The sequence below is a fragment of the Phaseolus vulgaris genome, unplaced genomic scaffold, assembly GCF_000499845.2.
Source record: "Phaseolus vulgaris cultivar G19833 unplaced genomic scaffold, P. vulgaris v2.0 scaffold_132, whole genome shotgun sequence".
Taxonomy (NCBI): domain Eukaryota; kingdom Viridiplantae; phylum Streptophyta; class Magnoliopsida; order Fabales; family Fabaceae; genus Phaseolus; species Phaseolus vulgaris.
In genome coordinates this window covers 1-20,721 of record NW_027174151.1, presented here as the reverse complement: position 1 = coordinate 20,721, position 20,721 = coordinate 1, and the positions used below count along the sequence as shown (strand labels likewise).

The 20,721-nt window shown below is 40.3% G+C and overlaps 2 protein-coding genes and 3 long non-coding RNA genes across 9 annotated transcripts; 1 reads left to right on the top strand and 4 right to left on the bottom strand.

The window, feature by feature from the left end:
• Positions 1-2,447: 2,447 nt before the first annotated feature.
• LOC137817545 (uncharacterized) lies at positions 2,448-3,151 on the bottom strand. Its single transcript, XR_011081978.1, has 3 exons — positions 2,904-3,151; positions 2,622-2,825; positions 2,448-2,540 (listed from the first exon to the last, which is right to left on the bottom strand). It is a non-coding gene; the product is annotated as an uncharacterized lncRNA (long non-coding RNA).
• A 71-nt stretch (positions 3,152-3,222) lies between these two features.
• LOC137817547 (uncharacterized) lies at positions 3,223-4,101 on the bottom strand. The gene has a single exon (XM_068620835.1). It carries the CDS (start codon positions 4,099-4,101, stop codon positions 3,223-3,225), a length of 879 nt encoding a protein of 292 aa, XP_068476936.1.
• Positions 4,102-7,693: 3,592 nt separating this feature from the next.
• LOC137817546 (uncharacterized) lies at positions 7,694-8,842 on the bottom strand. Its single transcript, XM_068620834.1, has one exon. It carries the CDS (start codon positions 8,840-8,842, stop codon positions 7,694-7,696), a length of 1,149 nt encoding a protein of 382 aa, XP_068476935.1.
• Positions 8,843-9,934: 1,092 nt separating this feature from the next.
• LOC137817548 (uncharacterized) lies at positions 9,935-13,371 on the bottom strand. 5 transcript variants are annotated; one of them, XR_011081981.1, is made up of 5 exons: positions 13,021-13,371; positions 12,434-12,916; positions 10,580-10,689; positions 10,447-10,477; positions 9,935-10,221 (listed from the first exon to the last, which is right to left on the bottom strand). It is a non-coding gene; the product is annotated as an uncharacterized lncRNA (long non-coding RNA). The 5 variants fall into 5 exon arrangements; XR_011081980.1 differs by having other exon boundaries at positions 12,434-12,905; XR_011081982.1 differs by having other exon boundaries at positions 12,434-12,902.
• On the top strand, positions 11,342-12,552 carry LOC137817549 (uncharacterized). Its single transcript, XR_011081984.1, has 3 exons — positions 11,342-11,753; positions 11,944-12,018; positions 12,426-12,552. It is a non-coding gene; the product is annotated as an uncharacterized lncRNA (long non-coding RNA).
• Positions 13,372-20,721: the final 7,350 nt, after the last annotated feature.

The following is a 20,721-nucleotide window of genomic DNA, read 5'->3' as shown; positions in this document are numbered from 1 at the left end:
ACCAGTCCATAGCCATCCCGGTCAGGGTGCTCATAAAGAGCTTGCACTTGGCAACGTCAGAACCGCCTACCAGGACCATCTGTTTGTGGAATGCGGCAAGGTGCGTCTCCGGGTCCTCCATCTCGGTGAAGATCACCTTGGGCCCCGTGAACGTGTTCGGGAGCACTGCATGGGTAGGAAAGACCCTCGAGGGAGCGACGCCGTGGGAAGGCCTTAGGTCCCGATGATCTGGGAGAGTGATGAAGAGAAGAGAAAGGTGGCTTCAAGACCATAGTAACAACACCAGTGTAGGGCAGCCTGACTCGTGAAGTACCCCTGCCCCCAAGCGTTTCAACGTCTTAAATGCGCTACGTTTTCTAATTAGATACGCTGATTGAGTGCGTTACATTTGTAATTAAAGGCGCTTTAAGGCGCTTTAAATGCTTGGGTAGTTTAAATAGCGCGGAGAATGTTGGAAACGGGGTTGGAACTTTTGGAAAATTTCCCAGAAACTCTCTAGTTGCTTGCTCGAGCCTTGAGGTTACGCACAGGGGACTAGGGAAAGGTTTTTGCTAGGAGGAGAAAAACACACACACAATCCACCGTTCCTTTTGATCACCTTCAGAGTGCCATACGCGGTGCTCAGAGACGTAGGTGAACAGTTTTGGTGTTTCTTGCTGGCTGACTTGAGCGTCGTAATGCAAACGGCCGCTAGGGCGCCTCCTTGTCCTCTTTTTTGCAGGAATCCACAGGTCACCAGTGGGAAGGAGTCCCTAGCTGACGGTTGAGGTCGCGCACGAAGACGTCCCGGTCAACCGGACGGAATATAAGAGTTTTGGAAGAACCCGGGAATCAATGTTTCCAACTTTGACCCTACCCACCATGTCGTCGACGAAAAAGTTGTGCCTCTCGAATTGGACGACTGAACCGCCACTACAACAATTATTACTTTAGGCAACAGCATAAAACCGTGGTCTAAAGCATTAAAACCGTGGCATAAGGTTTAGGCAACGGTTTTTTAGCCGTGGTCTAGGTGAGCGTGGCTGTTGGTAATAGGCCACGGTTTTTATAAAGACAACAACTTTAAAACCGTTGCTTAAAACCTTGATAACAGCCACAACTTTAAAAGCGTTGCTTAAAGTATTGACAAAAACAACAATACATTTCTTTAATTTTAGAAGAATTACTTATATAAAGGTTCAAGATAACAAGAATAAATATTGAAGGATAATATGTATTGAAATATCTCAACAAGAAATCTCACATATTTAAATATATGTGTTCCAACTACATAATCAAAAACTTTTTTAAAGTATATTGATAACAATCATGTCTTCAAAGTTAAAACTACTAACGTAGTTAAAAAAACATACTCTATTGTTTCTTTACTACATATCAATAAGTTCATTCTTGTTCAAGTTTGTCTTCATAGTCTTCATTGCCTTCAAGCTGCAAAAAATACATAAATATATACTAATTAAATCTAATTCAAACAAAATAAATATAACAACTACCAAAATATAATTGTATAAATAGTTAATAACATGTCTTAATCAAATCCATTACACTTTGATGTAACACTAGACAATTGCATGTATGTGTTTACAACACAAAATCAAGAGCACCACATATTCCAATCCATATCACTAAACTTATTAACATGATTGAAATTCCAATATGATTATGATTATGTATGAAAAAAACGAAACTTAAGGACAAAACAGTAACTTAATGTACTCCTCCAACATCACAAATCAAAGTAATTTCATGTGTAACTTGAAAATATTTCTCAAAGTCCAGTAAACAATTTTCAATTATATATAACTGCTCATAATGAGGATCATGAGTGGATGCAGATGAATGTAGCCCCACTCCACTACTTTCTTTATTTAAAACACGTGTCATCATATTATTTATGTCATCCTCTTCTAAATCTGGATTTTGCTGCTTTACCACAAATTTTACCATTTCCTCTAAAACTTCAATTTTCTTAGCCATGCCACTCACTTCATTTGCATGTTCATTTCTTATAGCAAGAATTTCTTCCTTTTTTCTTAATGTTGATGGTGTCATAGTCTTTCCATAACATCGTACTCTCCCCGGTTTCTCTTTACCAAATATTGATTGAAATGCTTGTTCCGCAGATTCACTTGAGTTTTCTATAGAACCTTGAAGCTTAGTCTAATAAAAGACAATGAACTTTAATTATTAAAAAGAATATATTTATATGTACATCATAAATATTTGTAAACTTACAATGATATTATATGTTTCTTCATCCATTTCTTTTCCTCTTCGGCCTTCTCGACGTTGACGAGTTGTAATAAACATTTCAGCTTGGGTAACTTTTTCTCCTACATTTTTCTTGGCATGCTACAACAATTACATATTAAAAAACAATAACAAAAAAGTAATAGAATGTTTTTGTTTGGACTTAAAATATTCAAACATAATTAGAAGTATCTTACTAATTCAGCATGAATTCTAGCAAAATTGGTTGGTCCCATGCGATGAATGTACTTTTGTTGTGCCCTATTTGCAACATTTTGCTCACTAATTCTCTACATTGTAATAAGATAAAAATAACAATGAATTTATATAATAATGAAATTTTAAAATAATTAGACTTTAAATTATCTAACCTTCATAGTGCTAGTGTTCCAATATTTCAACAATTGTTTGAAATGATCTTCAAAAATGAATAATGGACGATGCTTGAGGCGATCCTTCAATGTGGAGTACTTTAAAAAGTGTCTTTTTTTTATAAAACTCTTGTAGCGTCTCCATGCATCATTTATGCGAGTAAATATCGCTTTCTCTCCTTTATCACTAATGATGAACTTTTCCTACAAAAAAGAGCATTAGAGTGATTGTATTTTCATAAATATTTGATCAATAAATGAATATAAAATTATTTTTCATACCATAACATATGTCCATATACGAGCCTTTTTATCTTTATCATTCAACAAAGCTTTGAAATTTGTGTAAATCAATGGCCAAAAGGTGGAATTCCTAGCTATCGTGCCAAGGAAATAACTTAAGTCAGTTACAATCTTGTCAGTGGGACCAATTGGTTCTCCATCACTGTCTAAGATAACTTCTGGACGCTCTTGAGTAGATCTTCCATGTATTGCTAAACATTGAGTTGGTCCTCGCGTTTTTTTCTTAATTGTTCCTATTTTAACATTGAACTTATTAAATAAAATATTAAAAAGAAGACATAAATATGAAAACAAAATGTCAACTTGTAATAATAAAACATTTACCTTCTATCATATTCACTTCAACATCTTCATCTTGGTATGCATTTTCTTCTCCAACATATTGTTCTTCATCCTCACTTCCATTTTGAACATTTTCTTCTTCATCTTCATTGTTTCCATTTTCTTTAAGAAATTGATCTATTGACATTGATGGACAAAATTTTGTTTGTGACTTACTAGGAGCATCTTGTTGTTTTGTCATTGATTCAACATCTTCAATCACTTCTCTCTCCTTAGATTTTTCATTGTCATCCATCATTCTCGTCTTTTTTTTAAGTTGACCTTTTACCTTTGAACTATCAACTTCAGCTTGTACTGATTTCATATGCAATTGTCTTTTCTTAGAATTCTCCTCTTGTGAGACTGCCTTTTGCTGCTTGAGTTGTTCATTGGCATTAGAATTACTAAGTTGAGTGAATGCTCTTTCAAGTTCTTGTAGCCTTTCCTTTGACTTATCATTTGCAATTGCTGCCTTTTTCATGAGTTTTCGGTTTGGTTCTTGGAGTTGTCTATGTCCGATGCTCTTAGATGTCAATTCTTCCAATCGGAGTTTGTTTTGACTATGAATTTTATGTTGAACAGAGCCTGCAACTGCAACATTTTGTTTTGTTGAATTAAACCTCCTGTCCAAATTTGTCATGTCACTGACCTTGAGATTAGGCAAGTACACTTGTCTTTGGGCAGCAATAGTGGGTGCAGTGGTACATTCTTTGTTTGTCATTTTTTCAGGTTTGATTTGCATTTTCCTTAGCAATTCTTTGCTTGATTTTACTTGAGGAAGTTCCAAATTTGCAGCACTCATTTGAATCTTGTCTTGAGCTTTCATCTGTCGTTTTAAGTTTGCTTCCATATTCATTATCTGAAAAAAATAATTTGATATAGCACCATGGAAGTTAAGCAAAAAACATAATTAGTCATCTTATTAACATGTTATATGAAGGACAATCAAACAACAAAGGTGTAACATTAGTAGATAATAGTACATATGAAACAATAAAATATAAATTTTGCATTTCAAACCTGTACTAACTAAAAGGCAAACACTTTGTCTTCAATATGGTCAATCTCCTCTAGTTTCAAACTTTGATCCAACCGCTGGTTTATCTACGCATGCATTTTTACAATTGAATATGTAAGAGAAGGTAGATATAGAATATAACAGGAAATTTAAATATGTAAGAGAAGGTGGTATTTACAAAGTAAAGTTTAGTTTTTGAATGCATATTTGAAAGTGTTGAACAATCCTCCTATCAACATTAACAATCCTCCTCTTAATCCATGTAGTCAAACAAAGTGTCATCAAAATCAAGATCATCAGAATAATTTTTCTCCAAATGTTTAGAAGGTTTCTCAGCTATAGTGACAGGCATATCTTCCCTAACCCAATTGAGTTCATCATCATTATCAGAAGCATTTAGTTGTGATTGGTCACCCATATTGAATAAGTCTCTTGGAACTGTCTTCAAAACATAGTGTCTATTTATGTCAAAAGGATCTTGAACATAAAAACATTGGTGAACTTGAGAAGCCAACAGAAAGGGGTCATTTTGGTAACATTTTTTGTTAAAGTAGACACATGTAAGTCCATATTTGTCTTCACCACTCTCAAACCAATCACACTTAAACATCACAAATTTGAAATGACCATAATAATCTAACTCAATTATGTCTTTGATTGCCCCATAATAAGTGACAGGTTCTATCCTAGGATTTTCATCCTTAGAACTTGCATAACTTGGAGTCAATGAAACCAAAGTTACACCAGAATTTTGAGTTTTGTGTGTTGCATCTCTCTTTGTAGTATGAAATCTATAACCATTGATGAGGTAACCTGAAAATCTCTTTGCAACATTATTAGGACCACAAGAGAATTCTCTAAGTTGAAGTGATACGTCATCTTTCATGGCTCTATCTTTGAACCATTCACTAAAATCTTGACTTTGGTTCTTGGCCTTAATCCACTTTCTTCTTTTAGTCTTCCTATTTAAAATCTCATCATACTCTCTATAAATAAAAACACACTTTGTTAGTGATTTGAATTATAATTTATAAATGAGACAATGAAAAAAAAAACTATTATCATACCTGATGTATATGTCTAGTTCGTCACAATTGAATAAAAGGTATCGATGTGCTTGATCTTTAGATTTAAAATCCAAAGAAAATGGTTTACCTTTTTTTCCCCCCCAAAGGACGACCGCTACTTGAAAAGTAATCACACAAATATACATCACATAAATCATTATCATCATAATTTCTCCCTTTTCTATTCAGCCTTGTATCTACGCCTTTATGCAAATATCTTGAACAAAGTGTCAAAGCTTCTTCTGCTAAATACCCTTCAGCAATAGAACCTTCTGGATAAGCTTTATTTCGAACATAACTTTTAAGTCTGCACAAATATCTCTCAATTGGATACATCCATCGAAATTGCACCGGCCCACCTAACCTTACTTCATTTGCTAGATGGATAGGCAAGTGAACCATTATGTCAAAAAAACTATGAGGAAATATTGTCTCCATCTGACAAAGTACTTCTGCAATATCAGCTTCTAAGAAATCCAAATCATGCAACTGGATAACTTTTTGACACAAAGAGCGAAAAAAGGACCCCAAATGAATTAAAGGGTTAGCCACTACATGAGGCATTATGCTTCTTATAGGAACTTGTAACAAGTAGTGTAGCATGAAATGTGCATCATGACTCTTGTAACCACTAATTTTCTTTTCACTAACATTCACACACTTTGAAATATTTGATGCAATCCCATCCGGTAATTTGGCAGCCTTTAAAACACCACAAAAAATTGACTTTTCATGTGCATTCATTGAAAAACAAGATCTTGCAAATTGTACACGACCTTCATCAATCTCCTTAGGATGAAGATTCTTTCTAATTCCCATATCCTGTAAATCATAGCGTGCATTAACATGATCCTTTGTCTTTCCTTGAATGTCCAAAAGAGTTCCAATAATGTTATCACATATGTTTTTCTCAATGTGCATTACATCAAGATTGTGTCGTAATTTATTTTGTGACCAATAGGGCAACTCAAAAAAGATTGATCTCTTCTTCCACGGGCCATCTTTTTTTTTTTTTATTCTTTCCAAAATCATTGTTGAAATCCTTTAAGATTTCTAGGATTTCAATCCCTTCTAACATAGTTGGTGCAGACCCAAGCTCTTTCTTTCCATTAAAGGACTTTTTATTAAGTCTCCATGCATGATTTGCTGGTAAAAAGACACGATGATTCATATAACACATCTTATGACTGTGTCTCAAGTAAGATGAATGAGTGTCATAATTGAAACATGAACATGCCAACCTTCCTTTAGTGCTCCAACCTGACAACATAGCATATGCAGGGTAGTCACTGATAGTCCATAAAAGAGCTGCATGCATTTGAAATTTTTGATCTCTTGACACATCATATGTTTCTACACCCATTTCCCATAATTCCTTTATGATGTGATTCCAATAGCCACATAGAACAAGATTCTTGACACTTTTAGAAATCACCTTGAGCTGGAAAATATAGAGGCACTTTCTTAGAAGTTGGATCATGGTTCTAAGTCAAGAACTCACCAATAACAAGTACCAAATCCCAAACTCATTTGGATGAACCAAATATTGTCAAATTGAATCAACAAAGGAATTTTAAAAAGAGAAGACCGAACAGAATTAAACCACAATCAATTGTACCGAACAGAATTAAGAAACAAAACAGAATATAGGTGCTGGAAATTGGAAGAACCGAAACTAAAAAACAACTCAAACACAAGGCAACATGAACAATTGAAGAAGAAGAAAGGAAGGAGAAGAGAATGCTCATGAAGATGGAAGAATGGTTGGATGATCACGCCACTAGAAGTATGGATGCTCCTAGATGAGTGTGCAAGCCGCCACTTGAGGAAACCATGGTCCTTCAAGATAAGACTAGAGTAGAAGCTCAAAAGCTCTCCAAATGCTCACTCCAATTTTGAGTATAGTTTCTTTAGATAAATTCAAATCTGAATTTTACAAGGAAGGCACCTCTATTTATAGCCTAAGGTGCTGAAAATGAAAGCTAAAACAATTCAAAATTCCCTCCCAAATCAAACTAGAACCGGCGCTAATTTGCAAAGCAAGGAAGGTGTGATCCTTTCCTTCACTTTGGCACCCCCTATTCTACTCCTACACCTATCTACTAATACACCCCCCCAAAGCTCCTAACTAAAACCTAAAAGATGCTATAACAAAAGAGGTTTCTAAAGTTTCCCTCTAAGCACCTTCAACTAAAGAAACTACAAAAAGAGAAAATAAATGTCCTCTAGCTCCCAAAGCTTTAAACATGCTTCTTGTAATCCTTTGAGGTGGACTTTGACCTCCATGGGCGTCCTCCATTTGTGCCTCCACCTCTTCTTGAGCTTGGTGAGTGGCCTCCATGTTCTCTTGAGCTTGATCTCCATCACTTTAATTCCTCAATTAATGGTTGCAAGTAAACATCAATATCATTTCCCGGTGATTGTGGTCCAGGAATTAATAGTGACAACATTGTGTATTCGGGTTTCATGCATAACCATGGTGGAAAATTGTACACCACCGTCATGATTGGCCAAGTACTATGTGATATACTCATAGTCCTAAATGGATTGAATCCATCACTTGTTAGACCAAGTCTTACATTTCGTGTCTCAGAAGAAAAAATAGGATGGAGTCTATCAAAGTCTTTCCAAGCTTCACCATCAGCAGGGTGTCTCAATTTACCATCTTTTGACCGCTCTTCTTCATGCCATCTCATTGACTCTGCAGTGTTTGAGCACATAAATAGCCTTTGAAGTCTAGGAATTAATGGAAAGTGCCTCAAAATTTTTGCAGGCACTTTTTGTTCATTTTGTTGTTGTAACTCAAAATTTACATCACAAGATTCCTTCCACCTTGAAACTTTACACTTTTCACAAAAATTGTCAGTCTCATGCTCCTTCCAATATAACATGCAATCATTTGGACATGCATGAATCTTCTTATAATCAAGGCCTAAATCTTTAATCATGGCCTTTGTTTTATTAAAATATTCAGGAATGTTTAAATTCGGCATGGCTTCTTTCAATAACTGTAATAGGTCAGAAAATGAGGCATTGCTCCAGCCATGAAGACATTTCAAAAGATACAATCGAATTATGAAAGAAAGAGTGGAGAAAGTTTGGCATCCAGGGTATAACTCTTGTTTTGCCTCATTAATCAAATTGTAGAATTTTTTTGCTTCCTCGTTAGGACCATCATTTCCACCATTTTCTTCTATCACATTTCTAAATGTATCATGCAATAAGCCGTCAATATCATCTTCCATGTCATCATCATTTACAATAGGCAATGATGATATTTCCTCCCCATGGTTTACCCAAATCTTATATCCTTTTAAAAAGCCTATAGCTATTAAATGATCATAGACCACATCTCTTCTTGCCCAACAACAATTTCTACACTTAGAACAAGGGCATAAAATCTCATTCCCTTGAGCTCTTCCACTACTGTATGCAAAATCTAAAAATAACTCAACACCATTGATATACTCTTTACTAAATCTTGGAAATTTAGTCCACTCTTTGTCCACCATCTTTAATCTAATAGATAAAAAATAATTAATAAGTTTGAAGAATAATAAGAATAAAAGAAAATAAATACTTGTTCTCTTCCAATTTAATATGAATTAATTACAAGTTACAAAACTTGACTTGGAGGTAGCAAGTGAAATTCTTGGAAGAATAGCTAGTATGTTTGTTGGTGAGAGAAGATGGTAACAAATAAATGAATCTCAAAGCATAATTAACATTTATAAAAGAAATATAAGGAAACACGTTAAACCTAAAGACTGACCCAAATCAATTGTTACTTATGGTTAAACTTTATTTTCCTTAAAAATTAAATCTAAAGTTTGAATAATTAAAAATACAAGATAATAATATGAATATTATAATTAATCAACAATGTAACCTCTTCTTTTTTGGATAAGCAAGAAACGTTTGGCCCAACCTCCACGGTGGATGTTTTTGGAGTTGGCAGGGTGCGTCCTGTAAACATCCCAAACCATTAAAAACTCAATATGCATACACATAAATGCATTTTTTTAATAATATCAACTTCATATTTATAATTATAATAAAGTTCAAAACTAACAAAATACATATAACTAAGCCACAGTCACAGGATACTCAAACAAAAAATCTTTCCGCACAAAATTTTAGATATATATTCAGAGACACTGTTGTTTGTTATTTACAATTATACGTCTTATCAAAATCTTGCCTATACATACAATGGAAACAAATTTTATAGTCTATTTGTAAAGATTTGTTCAAAATATACAACACATTTTGTGTAGTTTGATCTGGTGCAGGGAAAATTAGCCAAAAAAAGGTAAGGGGTGCTCTCATGGCATGTGACTTCAGTTGGCCTGCTATTGCCTCTGCATATATGTTTTTTATTTTGTGCACTTCCATAAAAATTAAAATTTTATTTTTTACCTTCTTACACGAAAACTTGTTCAATTCAAATTAGGCTTCTCAATCAAAATCATTTTCGGATTGTATAATAAAAGATATCTTTTAAATTATACAATTTGAAATAAAACTAAATGACTTTTAAATTATATAATTTACATTAGACTTCTAAAATAACTTCTGAATTTTACAATAAAAAATTAAAAATTAAAAAAAAAAAAAGTTTTATGTTGTACAATTTAGAATAGACTTACAATATACGGAAGCAACTCTTCCTAAAAAACATTTTCAAATTCTACAAGTTAGGAAAATCCTGGATCACAAGGGAGAACTAACAAGACAGGGGAAGTGGAGAGAGAAGAAATAAAAACAGGGATGTCTAAGGTTAGTTTTGTCTTTCACACACCCCTCTGGAGTGTAGGAGGAAAGCATAGGAGTGCAAAAAGAAATCCCTCCTCTGCAAACATGTAAGCCCAACTTCACTTTTGGCCCAAAACTGCAAGTTCAACTATGATAATCATCCAAAGAGTACTAACCAAAAAATTATGCAAAATTAAGACGAAATTCATTAAAAAATTAAAGACTAAAATAATAAAAAAAACAAAGAGCAAGATCACATACAAAGGAATAAAATGGAGACCAAAATTGCAATAAAATAAATCGTAATTTTTCTGCAAATACAAAATTGCAATAAAATAAATTGCAATACACAGAATTGTACCTGCACTCTAATTTCAACCTCAAAGAAATATCTGCATTTGAAAAATGGAAAAAATCACAAAAAGTAAAATAAAATTTAATACATATAAGATGAAATGTCATTATTTATGTGAATGAAGTAGACTGAGACATACCAGTAAACAGTTTAAAAGGGAATCATCAAATTTGAGTGATCAATGCTAACTCATATTTCAACCACAAGTCAAGGAAAAGATCAATAGTGATTGGTCTTGGTGTTTGGTTCCTGCATAAATATATAAGTAAATTAGGGGAAAAAACGTGTAGAATATGGTTTCAAATGATCTTTGGCATTAAGCCATCACGTGGGATGTGACCCACCAGTCCCCTTAAAGGCAAATCACCTCACGAGACGCCACCATGAATACATATAATTAACATATATATATATATATATATATATATATATATGAATTTGTGAAGCCAAATGATGATAAAGCCCTTGATTAATTTGTGTGCAGTTGCTGTCTTAGAAGAATTTTGTAAGGATATTGTCTTAGCCTATGGGGTTAGTGATGGGTACAGTTTTATTGTTAAGAAAACCAGTTGTTGTCTCAGAAAAGTTTTGTAAGGATACACGTGACCTAACTTCCCTATTCACACCTAGGACCTTTCCTTCACTTAATCATAACCTCCCATCCCACTCATACTATTCAATTTATTTAACCCTTTTACAAAGAAAATCAAGTCAATCTACATTAGCCAATAACGAAGGCCAAAGTACAGATTTTCCACCTAAGATACAAATAAAAATCTCACCAACAAATTACCCAAAAACAGATTCTATCTACTATGCAGTAGTTAGGCAAGAGTACCACATATATTCTACAACAATAGCAGTGACACCTACCAAGGTTTGAAGATTTCACATGCCAAAATCAATCATGCAACTTATAAGTTATAGGAAATAAAAAAAAAGTGAAATGTGCTTTTTCGTAACTTAAAATTAACTTGTGCAAAATAAAAATTTAGAAAAGTTATATGAAAGAACTTCTACAAATCAGCTTGCGCATAAACTAATTTGAGTTTGTGGAAAAGTTCTTCTGATTTTTTTTTCTCCTACAAATGCTTATAAAGAAGTTTGTTCAAACAAATCTTGGGTCCGGAAATTGGTCTTCTCTTTCTGGAGATGAGTTTTTTTCCCCAATAAGTTCATATTTCAAGTGAAAGCAGCTGCATCGAACTGTTTGCTGGGTTTCTCTCTTTTTCTCCTGCTTTTATATGCTTGCTAACATGGTTTTCTGTTACAAGGTTGGTCAACAACCTGGGAGAAGAACACTTTGGAAATGGGTATGGTATCTAAAGCTTACTTAAATATGATTAGTTGAATTATTTGTTCATGGCAACAGTTTAAAAATGCTCTTAGTGTTAAATAGATATGTATCCCTGCTGATAAAAAAAAAATAGATACGTATCCCATGCCTCAGCTTTTTATTCTGTATGCCGTATTGGTGATTGGTTTTGCTTTCGTCTGTAACAGGAAAGTCCATAAGTATGGAAATAGCACAACTGGTGAGAGCTGGGATATAGTTGTAGATGAAGAAACTTATTACGAGTAAGAACATTCTTTTCAACTACTAACTAGATGAAAAACTGAATGTAAAGAGTATATCCATCCTTTATCTAATCTAAAAAAGCCTTTGATGCATCTAAATGGTTTAGTCCATATAGAAGTATGTGTCTACTGCTTGTTGGGTAACACACAAGTACACATTCTTTCTGTTTTTATAAAGAAAAAAATTGCCACAAAATACTCGAGCATTACAATACAGTGACAGATGTCTTAGATCGGGATGAAACGTAATAGTTCACTCTATGCTTTGTACACATTAAAAATAGAATATATTTTGAATTATCAAATTAATCCTTAAAATTCCGAGTTTGATAATGTCATTAACGTTTGTCATTATGAATGAGGATAGGCATATTGCTAATTTGAATTTGATAATGTCTCAAATTTAGGGCCGAACCTCATTATGGACGGGCGGATGTTGTGGGTGATTCAACCCAATTACTTTCAATTGAGCCTCCGGAGAGGCCTCCTGGGGTCTTTCCTAATATAGACTTTGGTTCGCCTCTGTCACCTGAAACAGAAACCACTAAGTGCAGTCTATAAACTGCAAAGGTTTTCCTTTAGATATACATATATTTCCTACTTCCTAGCAAACTCAATTCAATTTTGTGTGCAACTATCTATACGTCGAACGGTTGTCCTCTAAATCTACTTCCATTGCTCGCTTCCGATCCCCCTTTTACATATTCAAGTACAAGTCCAAAACACTCCCAAAATTCAGCACCAAACTGAGGTCATTATGTCCTTAGAAATGCAGAAGATTCGTATGATTAAATTTTTTAGATGTCATTTTACCACAGTTCGGCCAGTATTCAGAAAAAGACCTGGTGAAAAAATCAATAAGTCTTGGAAGCTATAACCTGTCCCTGCTGAAGCACATCTAGATTTCACACATTAAGACTAAAACTAAGTATGCAAATAGGTAAAGTGGTAGAAGAAAATATTGGGTAAAAAAACAAAAAACGAGTCAAAGAAATCACTAACCTTTAGGGTTTCACTGCAAACGGCGAACACTCTACCTCCTCACCACGAACAACTTCGTTTGGCTCGAGTGGTCACCAATTTCATCGAAACCCTCTACCTCCTCACCGCGAAGAACTTCGTCTGACCTAGGGTTTCCAGCGCACACCAGCCAAGTCCAGAATTTGTGAAGAAGAACGCACGCAAAACAAAGAAGAAGGTGATGAAATTTGGGGAGAAGAAGGCGCTGGAATTTGGGGAGAAGAAGGGGCTCGTCGGAGTGTGAAACCAGAGCGGGAAATGCAATACTGAAGGTGAAGACGTAAGTTTTCACTTGAGAGGGAATAATACGAAAAGAGTTTCCCATTTGGTTTATATTTTATTTTAACTTTTTTTAAATCAAATGGCCACACGTAAATAAACGTGGTCTAAAGGGTTAACGGTTTTAAAACCATGGCCTAAAATATCAACGGTTTCATAGGCGTGGTTTTTTATAATTTTTAAGCTACATTTATAAAACGTGGGCTCTACTATGTTTAGGCAACACTTTTATACATGTGGTCTATTTTAGCGTTGCCTAAAGTAAAAAATGTTGTAGTGCGCCAACTCTCAGTTGCCACCTTCACTCTTTGTGCTTTTTTCTTTGTTCTTGATAACCTTTGATAACTGTTCCGTCCGGTTGACCTGTGATGTCTTTGTGCGCGACCTCAACCGTCAGCTAGGGACTCTTTCCCACTGGTTACCTGTGGATTCCTGCAAAAAGAGGACAAAAAGGCGCCCTAGCGGCCGTTTGCACTCCGACGCTCAAGTCAGCCAGCAAGAAACACCAAAACTGTGCACCTCCCTATCTAAGCACTGCGTATGGCACTCTGAAGGTGGTAAAAAGAACTGTGTATTGTGTGTGTATTCTCGCTCTGGCAAACAACCTCTTTTCCAGTCCCTTGTGCGTATTTTGGGAGTGTATTTTGGGAAAATTTGCCAAAACTTCCAACCCCGTTCCCAACATTCTCAGCGCTATTTAAACTACCCAAGCATTTAAAGCGCCTTAAAGCGCTTTTAATCACAAACGTAACGCACTCAATTAAAAAACGTAGCGCATTTAAGACGTTGAAACGCTTGGGAGCCATTATAGTACCTGAACGCTCGAAACGGACACTGCATTGAATGACTTTAATTACCTGGCACCTGACTAAAGGTGATAAAAAGGAACGGTGGATTGTGTGTGTGTTTTTCTCCTCCTAGCAAAAACCTTTCCCTAGTCCCTTGTGCGTAGCCTCACGACTTCGAGCAAGCAACTGGAGTGTATTCTGGGAAAATTTGCCAAAACTTCCAACCCCGTTCCCAACATTCTCAGCGCTATTTAAACTACCCAAGCATTTAAAGCGCCTTAAAGTGCTTTTAATCACAAACGTAACGCACTCAATTAAGGCGTCTAATTAGGAAACGTAGCGCATTTAAGACGTTGAAACGCTTGGGAGCCATTATAGTACCTGAACGCTCGAAACGGAAACTGTATTGAATGACTTTAATTACCTGGTACCTGACTAAAGGGTGTTTCTATTCTGACATGGCTGTCATACACGTGGAGGGCCTCACGACGCCATGACCCCATCTGGGGGCGTTTCTGCCCATCTGGGGACGTTTCTACGTGTGAGTCCTCCTGCCTGGGAGTGCTACTGCGCAAGGGGTGACTTTTTGGGTGCCAACTCATGCCCCAATCATCTAGTCACTCACTTTGAGAGCCTATCTGCCTTCCTCTCGTACCCTGCACCCGACTACCCTGGACGTGACCTTCCTCTTGAGTCGTATCTGTCCCAAAGGCGTCTCTGGGGCGGCAGGGGTACTTCACGAGTCAGGCTGCCCTACACTGGTACTATCACTATGGCCTTGAAGCCACCTTTTCCTTCTCTTTATCGCTGCCCCGGGCTATCGGGACCTGAGGCCTTCCCACGGCGTCGCTCCCTTCATGGTCTTTCCTACCCATGGGTATCGGGGAACCACACTGTGATTGCCTTGCTTTAGCACTGTTTGATCTGGCGATGCCCTGGTTGGGCGACGCCTTTCCGTAGGCGACGCCTCATCTTGACGACGCCCTGGTTGATGACGCTGGCGCTTAGCGTCTCTTCACCTAGGCAACGCCTTGCGTTGACTTTGACCCCTGATGTTGACTTTGACCTTGATTTAGTCAACTCCCGGGCACGGGACGGTATAACGCCTGAACCAGAGCCTCTTGGAAGCCCTCGTCAAATACGCCCGCCATCTCTCCAGTAAGCTCTTGGACCTCCCTCTCCAGCTCGGCGATCCTAGAGTCCTTGGACACCAGCTGTTTGTCCAAGAACTCCTTCTCCACCCAGAGCTTATTGGCTTCTGCTTGGAGAAGGTCCAAGGCTTCGACCTTCACCCCCAAGGCGTCCTCTCTTTCAGCCAGCTTCTGCCTCCAAGCAGCATCCAGTTCTTCGAGCTTTCCCTGTTGCTTTTCGGAGGCACGAGCCGCCTCCTGAAGACCAATATTTTGAATTTGCTGGGAGGTAAGGTGGGCTAGCATGTCAACATATGCTTGCTCAATTTCATGCGCGTATGATTCAGCCCCCTCCTTACCCTCATGAGCCAATTTCAGCGAAGCTTGGTGAGCTTCCTCCCTGAGCCCCCAAGTTTGCTTTTCCTGTTTTAGCGCCCCCACCTCTTGCTTTAGTTTTCGGAGGATCTCTTTTCCTTTGGCAGCACTTTGAGCCTGTGAGCACCAATCGAGGGCTACTGCCAAGAACGCCCCCATATAGTAAGGCATGCCTCCTCCCCTCTGAGGGTTTTCTGGCGACATCCCTTCATTGAACCCCTGTGCCAACTGCCCGTAGACAAGGGGGGAAGCAGTAGTTGGCGAGAGCGGGCGCGAGAGGAACAGAGCTCGAAGCCGCCGCCACGTCAGACAGGGTTAGTGGCGGGGGAACCGACTCAGCCCCTTCATCTTGTTCCTCTTGGACTGCTTGGGGCGATGGCGACGTAGCGCTGGGAGGGTCATCCCTTAGAGAGTTCCTGCCACCGGGAGATGTGGCTGGCAGGGTGGGAACCCTCGCAGGTCTCCTCTTCTTGAAGACCAGGGGACTACCTGAGTCTTCACTGTCGGAGTTTTTCTCCAGCACCCTTTTTCCATTGTCTGGGCGTGCTGGAGCATGTGTTGATGCGGCGGCAATGGGAGGAGTGGAGGTAGGAGTTTGACAGGTTTGAGGAGAAGATGGCGGAGTCAGTAGGGAGGCGACGGGAGCTGAAGGAGTGGTGGGTGGTACATCAAGAGTGACGGAATCCCCACCTCCTTTGGTGGATTTTTCCTTCTTCAGGAACTTGGCAAGTGCAAGGCGCCTTGAAGAAGCCATCACCGAACCTGCGAAAATCGTAGCAAAGACTAATTCAGATAAGGCAGAACGGGAGCAGCAATCAAGCAATGCAATCACATTCAAATAAAACCAAGCAGAGTACCAGCAAGTTCTAGTGGGGAAAATCAAAAGCAAGTACCAAAATAGGTAGAGAGACCGTGGGCGTTGAACTCGTTGACAACGAGCTTGGCGGTATCAAAGACCACCCCAAGCCCAGCCAAAGCCTTGCACACCTCCCTGTCAGCGGGAGCGAGATCATCCAAGGCCAGGGCTTTAGTCGATATGGGCCTTTCCGACCAGTACAAAGGGAAGCCCTCCAGTGCAGTGGGATCGAATTTGGTGGCACGCACCTTGAAGAACTTCCCCCTCCACCCCTTGAATGAATTCTGGAAGAGAGAAAGGATGATGCGCCCGGCGACGCCAGAAAAGCTCATCCATAGGCTTTTGCCCTGCTTCTTTACCTCAAAAAAGTGAAGAAAGACATCCACGGAGGAGGGGATGCCCAGATATCCACAAAGGATTCGAAAACCCCACACGAACGCCCAGCTGTTGGGATGAAGCTGGGCAGGGGCAGTGTTGATTTCGGTGAGCAACTCCCATTCGAAGGGAGTAAAAGGGAGACGCAGGCCCACTCGTTTGAATACCATTTGGTAAACGAAGAAGAAGGGGCTTCCCCCGGTAGCCCTTGCGTCCACACAAACGGGTTCCCCGGGCTTCACGCGACATACTAAGACATGGGAATCATGAGTTTTGTGGAAGGCGTTGAAATTATAGACCGTGGGGTCACCCCTATGGGCCTCTACGTCTGTGATGGAGTTCAATGTGAAGCACTCCTCGAGGAGGTCATCTGAGGCCCATCGATACTCCTCTTTGTAGGGGGACATGGGGGGCAGAGGATCGGTAGTAGCTTTGTCTCGCGTCATCAGGTCACAAGCTGAAGAGTTAATAAAAAAGAAAGGGTTCAGCGAAAGGGGGTTGTTGAAGAAGAAAAAGGGGGAAAAAGGAGAATCCCTAGGCAAACCCTACCCACGCGAGAAAAAGAAGAACGAGGGGAAACAAAGAAACACACGAACAGCACGAGAACACAAGAAAGTAAACAGCCCCAGGCAGTTCATACATACATTATAGCAATGCAATGAAGAAAGAGAGTCAGCAAGGGCAGAAAAACCGTACCTTTGGGTGTCGAAGTAGGGGAGGATTGGAAATGCGAAGGGGAGAACAGAGATTGTAGAGAGAGAGCTCGAAGAAGATGAACAGTGCAAGAATGCGAAGAGAGTGGATGAAACAATGGTTTCGAGCGCGTAGTTTGGGTAACTTAAAAGTTACGAGGAGCGCGAGGGGCAATAGATGGTGACCGTTCGATGATGCCACGTGTCGTAGGATTAGGCGCTCGCTGGGAGCGCAAGGGACTTTTGATGATGACCGCGTGATGGGCCACGTGGCGAGCGATTAAGCATGGCCCAAAAAGCGTCACTTTTCTCGTTTCAGAGGATGTCCCAACAGCCATTAAGAACATTTCAACTACTCAGGGAATGTCACGTCAATGGTTTGAGGAGTGCCGCGTCAGCAAGAATGACACGTCATCAGGATGCCACGTGGATAGCATGGGCGAGGCCTTTGTCTTTTCGCTGAAGACAAGTCATCAGCTCAAGACTGGGGGGCTTGTGTACCGTCCCGCCCCCGGGCGTTGACCAAAGTCAAAAGTCAACGTCGGGGCCAAGGTCAACATGTGGTGAGACCATGCGAAGGGGTCAAAGAAAGGAAGTCAACAGAATAATTACACAAGGCGTCGCCAAAGAAGGGCGTCGTTGTAACATGGTGTCGCCGAGATAAGGCGTCGCCTAGACAAGGTGCCGCCAAGATACGGCGTCGCCAAACAAGCCACCGGAAGTGTCGCTCCCCGATACCCGTGGGTAGGAAAGACCATGGAGGGAGTGACACCACGGAGGCTTCGGGCCCGCCAAGTGCAGAAACAATGATAAAGTGAAGAGAAGGGTGGCTTCAAGGCCATAGTACTAGCGCCAGTGGAGAGCAATCTGACTCGCGAAGTGCCCATGTCACCCCAGAGAGGCCCTTGGGATAGATACGACTCATGAGAGGGTCACGCCCAAGGGTAACCAGGTGCAGGGTACGAGAGGAAGGTAGATACGCTCTCAAAGCGAGTGACTAGAGGTTTGGGAGCATGAGTTGGCACCCAAAAAGTCACCCCTTGCGCCAGATGCACTCCAAGGAAGGAGGACTCACACGACGAAATACCCCCAAGTTGGGTCACGGTGCTGTGAGGCCCTCCACGTGTAATAACAGCCAAGTCAGAACAACAAGATCTATTTGTCAGGTATAAGGTAATTAAAGCTATTTAAAGGTAATTAAAGTTTACGTTTCGAGCGTTTTTAAATGCTTCAGGCGGTTTAAACGTCTTAAAGGCACGGAACGTTTCATAATGAAATGCGCTTTAAGACGCTTTAAATGCTAGAGGCGTTTAAATAGAACCTTGGATGTTGGAAATGGGTTTCGAACTTTTGGCAAATTTTCCTAGAATACACTCGTACCGTCCTGTATCCGGGCGTTGACTAAGTCAAAGTCAAAGTCAACGGCTGGAGAGTCAAAGTCAACGCAAGGCGTCGCCTAGGTGGAGAGACGCCAAGAGGAAGCGTCGCCAAGGCAAGGCGTCGCCCAACCAGGGCGTCGCCAGATCAAACAGTGCTAAAGCAAGGCAATCACGGTGTGGTTCCCCGATACCCATGGGTAGGAAAGACCATGGAGGGAGCGACGCCGTGGGAAGGGCTCAGGTCTTGAGAACCCGGGGCAGTGATAAAGAGAAGGAAAATGTGGCTTCAAGGCCATAGTAATAGTACCAATGTAGGGCAGCCTGACTCGTGAAGTGCTCCTCCCGCCCCAGAGACGCCTGTGGGGCAGATACGACTCAAGAGGATAGTCACGCCCAGGGCAACCGGGTGCAGAGTACAAAAGGAAGGCAGATACGCTCTCAAAGTAAGTGACTAGATACTTGGGGGCATGAGTTGGCACCCAAAAAGTCACCCCTAGCGCAGTAGCACTCCCAAGCAGGAGGACTCACGCGTAGAAACGTCCCCAGATGGGGTCACGGCGTCGTGAGGCCCTCCACGTGTACAACAGCCATGTCAAAATGGAAACACCCTTTAGTCAGGTGCCAGGTAATTAAATCATTCAATACGGTTCCCCTTTCGAGCATTCAGGTACTATAATGGCTCCCAAGCGTTTCAACGTCTTAAATGCGCTACGTTTTCTAATTAAACGCTTTAATGAGTGCGTTACGTTTGTGATTAAAAGCGCTTTAAGGCGCTTTAAATGCTTGGGTAGTTTAAATAGCGCGGAGAATGTTGGAAAGAGGGTTCGAACTTTCTGCAAATTTATCAGAGCTCTCTAGTAGCTTGCTCGTGCTCCAGTAGTTACGAACAAGGGACTGGGAAATATTTTTGCCTGAAAGAGAGAACACAGATACACAATACACGGTTATTTCTTACCACCTTCAGAGTGCCATACGCGGCGCTCAGAGACGTAGGTGAACAGTTTTGGTGTTTCTTGCTGGCTGACTTGAGCGTCGGAGTGCAAATGGCCGCTAGGGCGCCTCTTTGTCCTCTTTTTTGCAGGAATCCACAGGTAACCAGTGGGAAGGAGTCCCTAGCTTACGGTTGAGGTCGCGCACGAAGACGTCCCGGTCAACCGGACGGAACATTTGGCGCCCACCGTGGGGCCGATATAAAACATCAGTCCCATCACAAGTTCGAGAAAATCTACCAAGTTACAGTAACGTTGAAGGAGGTTGGAGTGACAATGGCCCCCACCAGACGAAGCACAGCACGCGCAGCCCCAGCAGAACTATCCATGCAACAGGTCCTGGAAATAATGAGGGGGCTGCAGCAGGACATGGCGGATTCGAAAATGGAGCAGGAACGCATGCAGGCAGACCTTGACGCCTCGCATGAGCGGAACAAAGAGCTCCACCGTGTGAATGAGGAGTTGCGCCAGGGCCTGAGAAAGGGCATGACGAGATGGAGAACCATTCCCCACCAAGGGAGTTTTCCACTCCTTTCTCACAGGAGATCCTAGACGCAGTGATCCCGAACACGTTCGCGGGACCCAAGGTGATCTTCACCGGGATGGAGGACCCAGAGACACACCTTGCTGTGTTCCACACACAGATGGTCCTGATAGGCGGTTCTGATGCTGCCAAGTGCAAGCTCTTCATGAGCACCATGCCGGGATGGCTATGGATTGGTTCATTAGCCTCCCAGAGGGTCATATCACATCTTTCCGCCAATTGTCACGATTGTTCAGAGAACAGTACTTAGCCAACAAGGCCCCGCCGCCGGTCTCC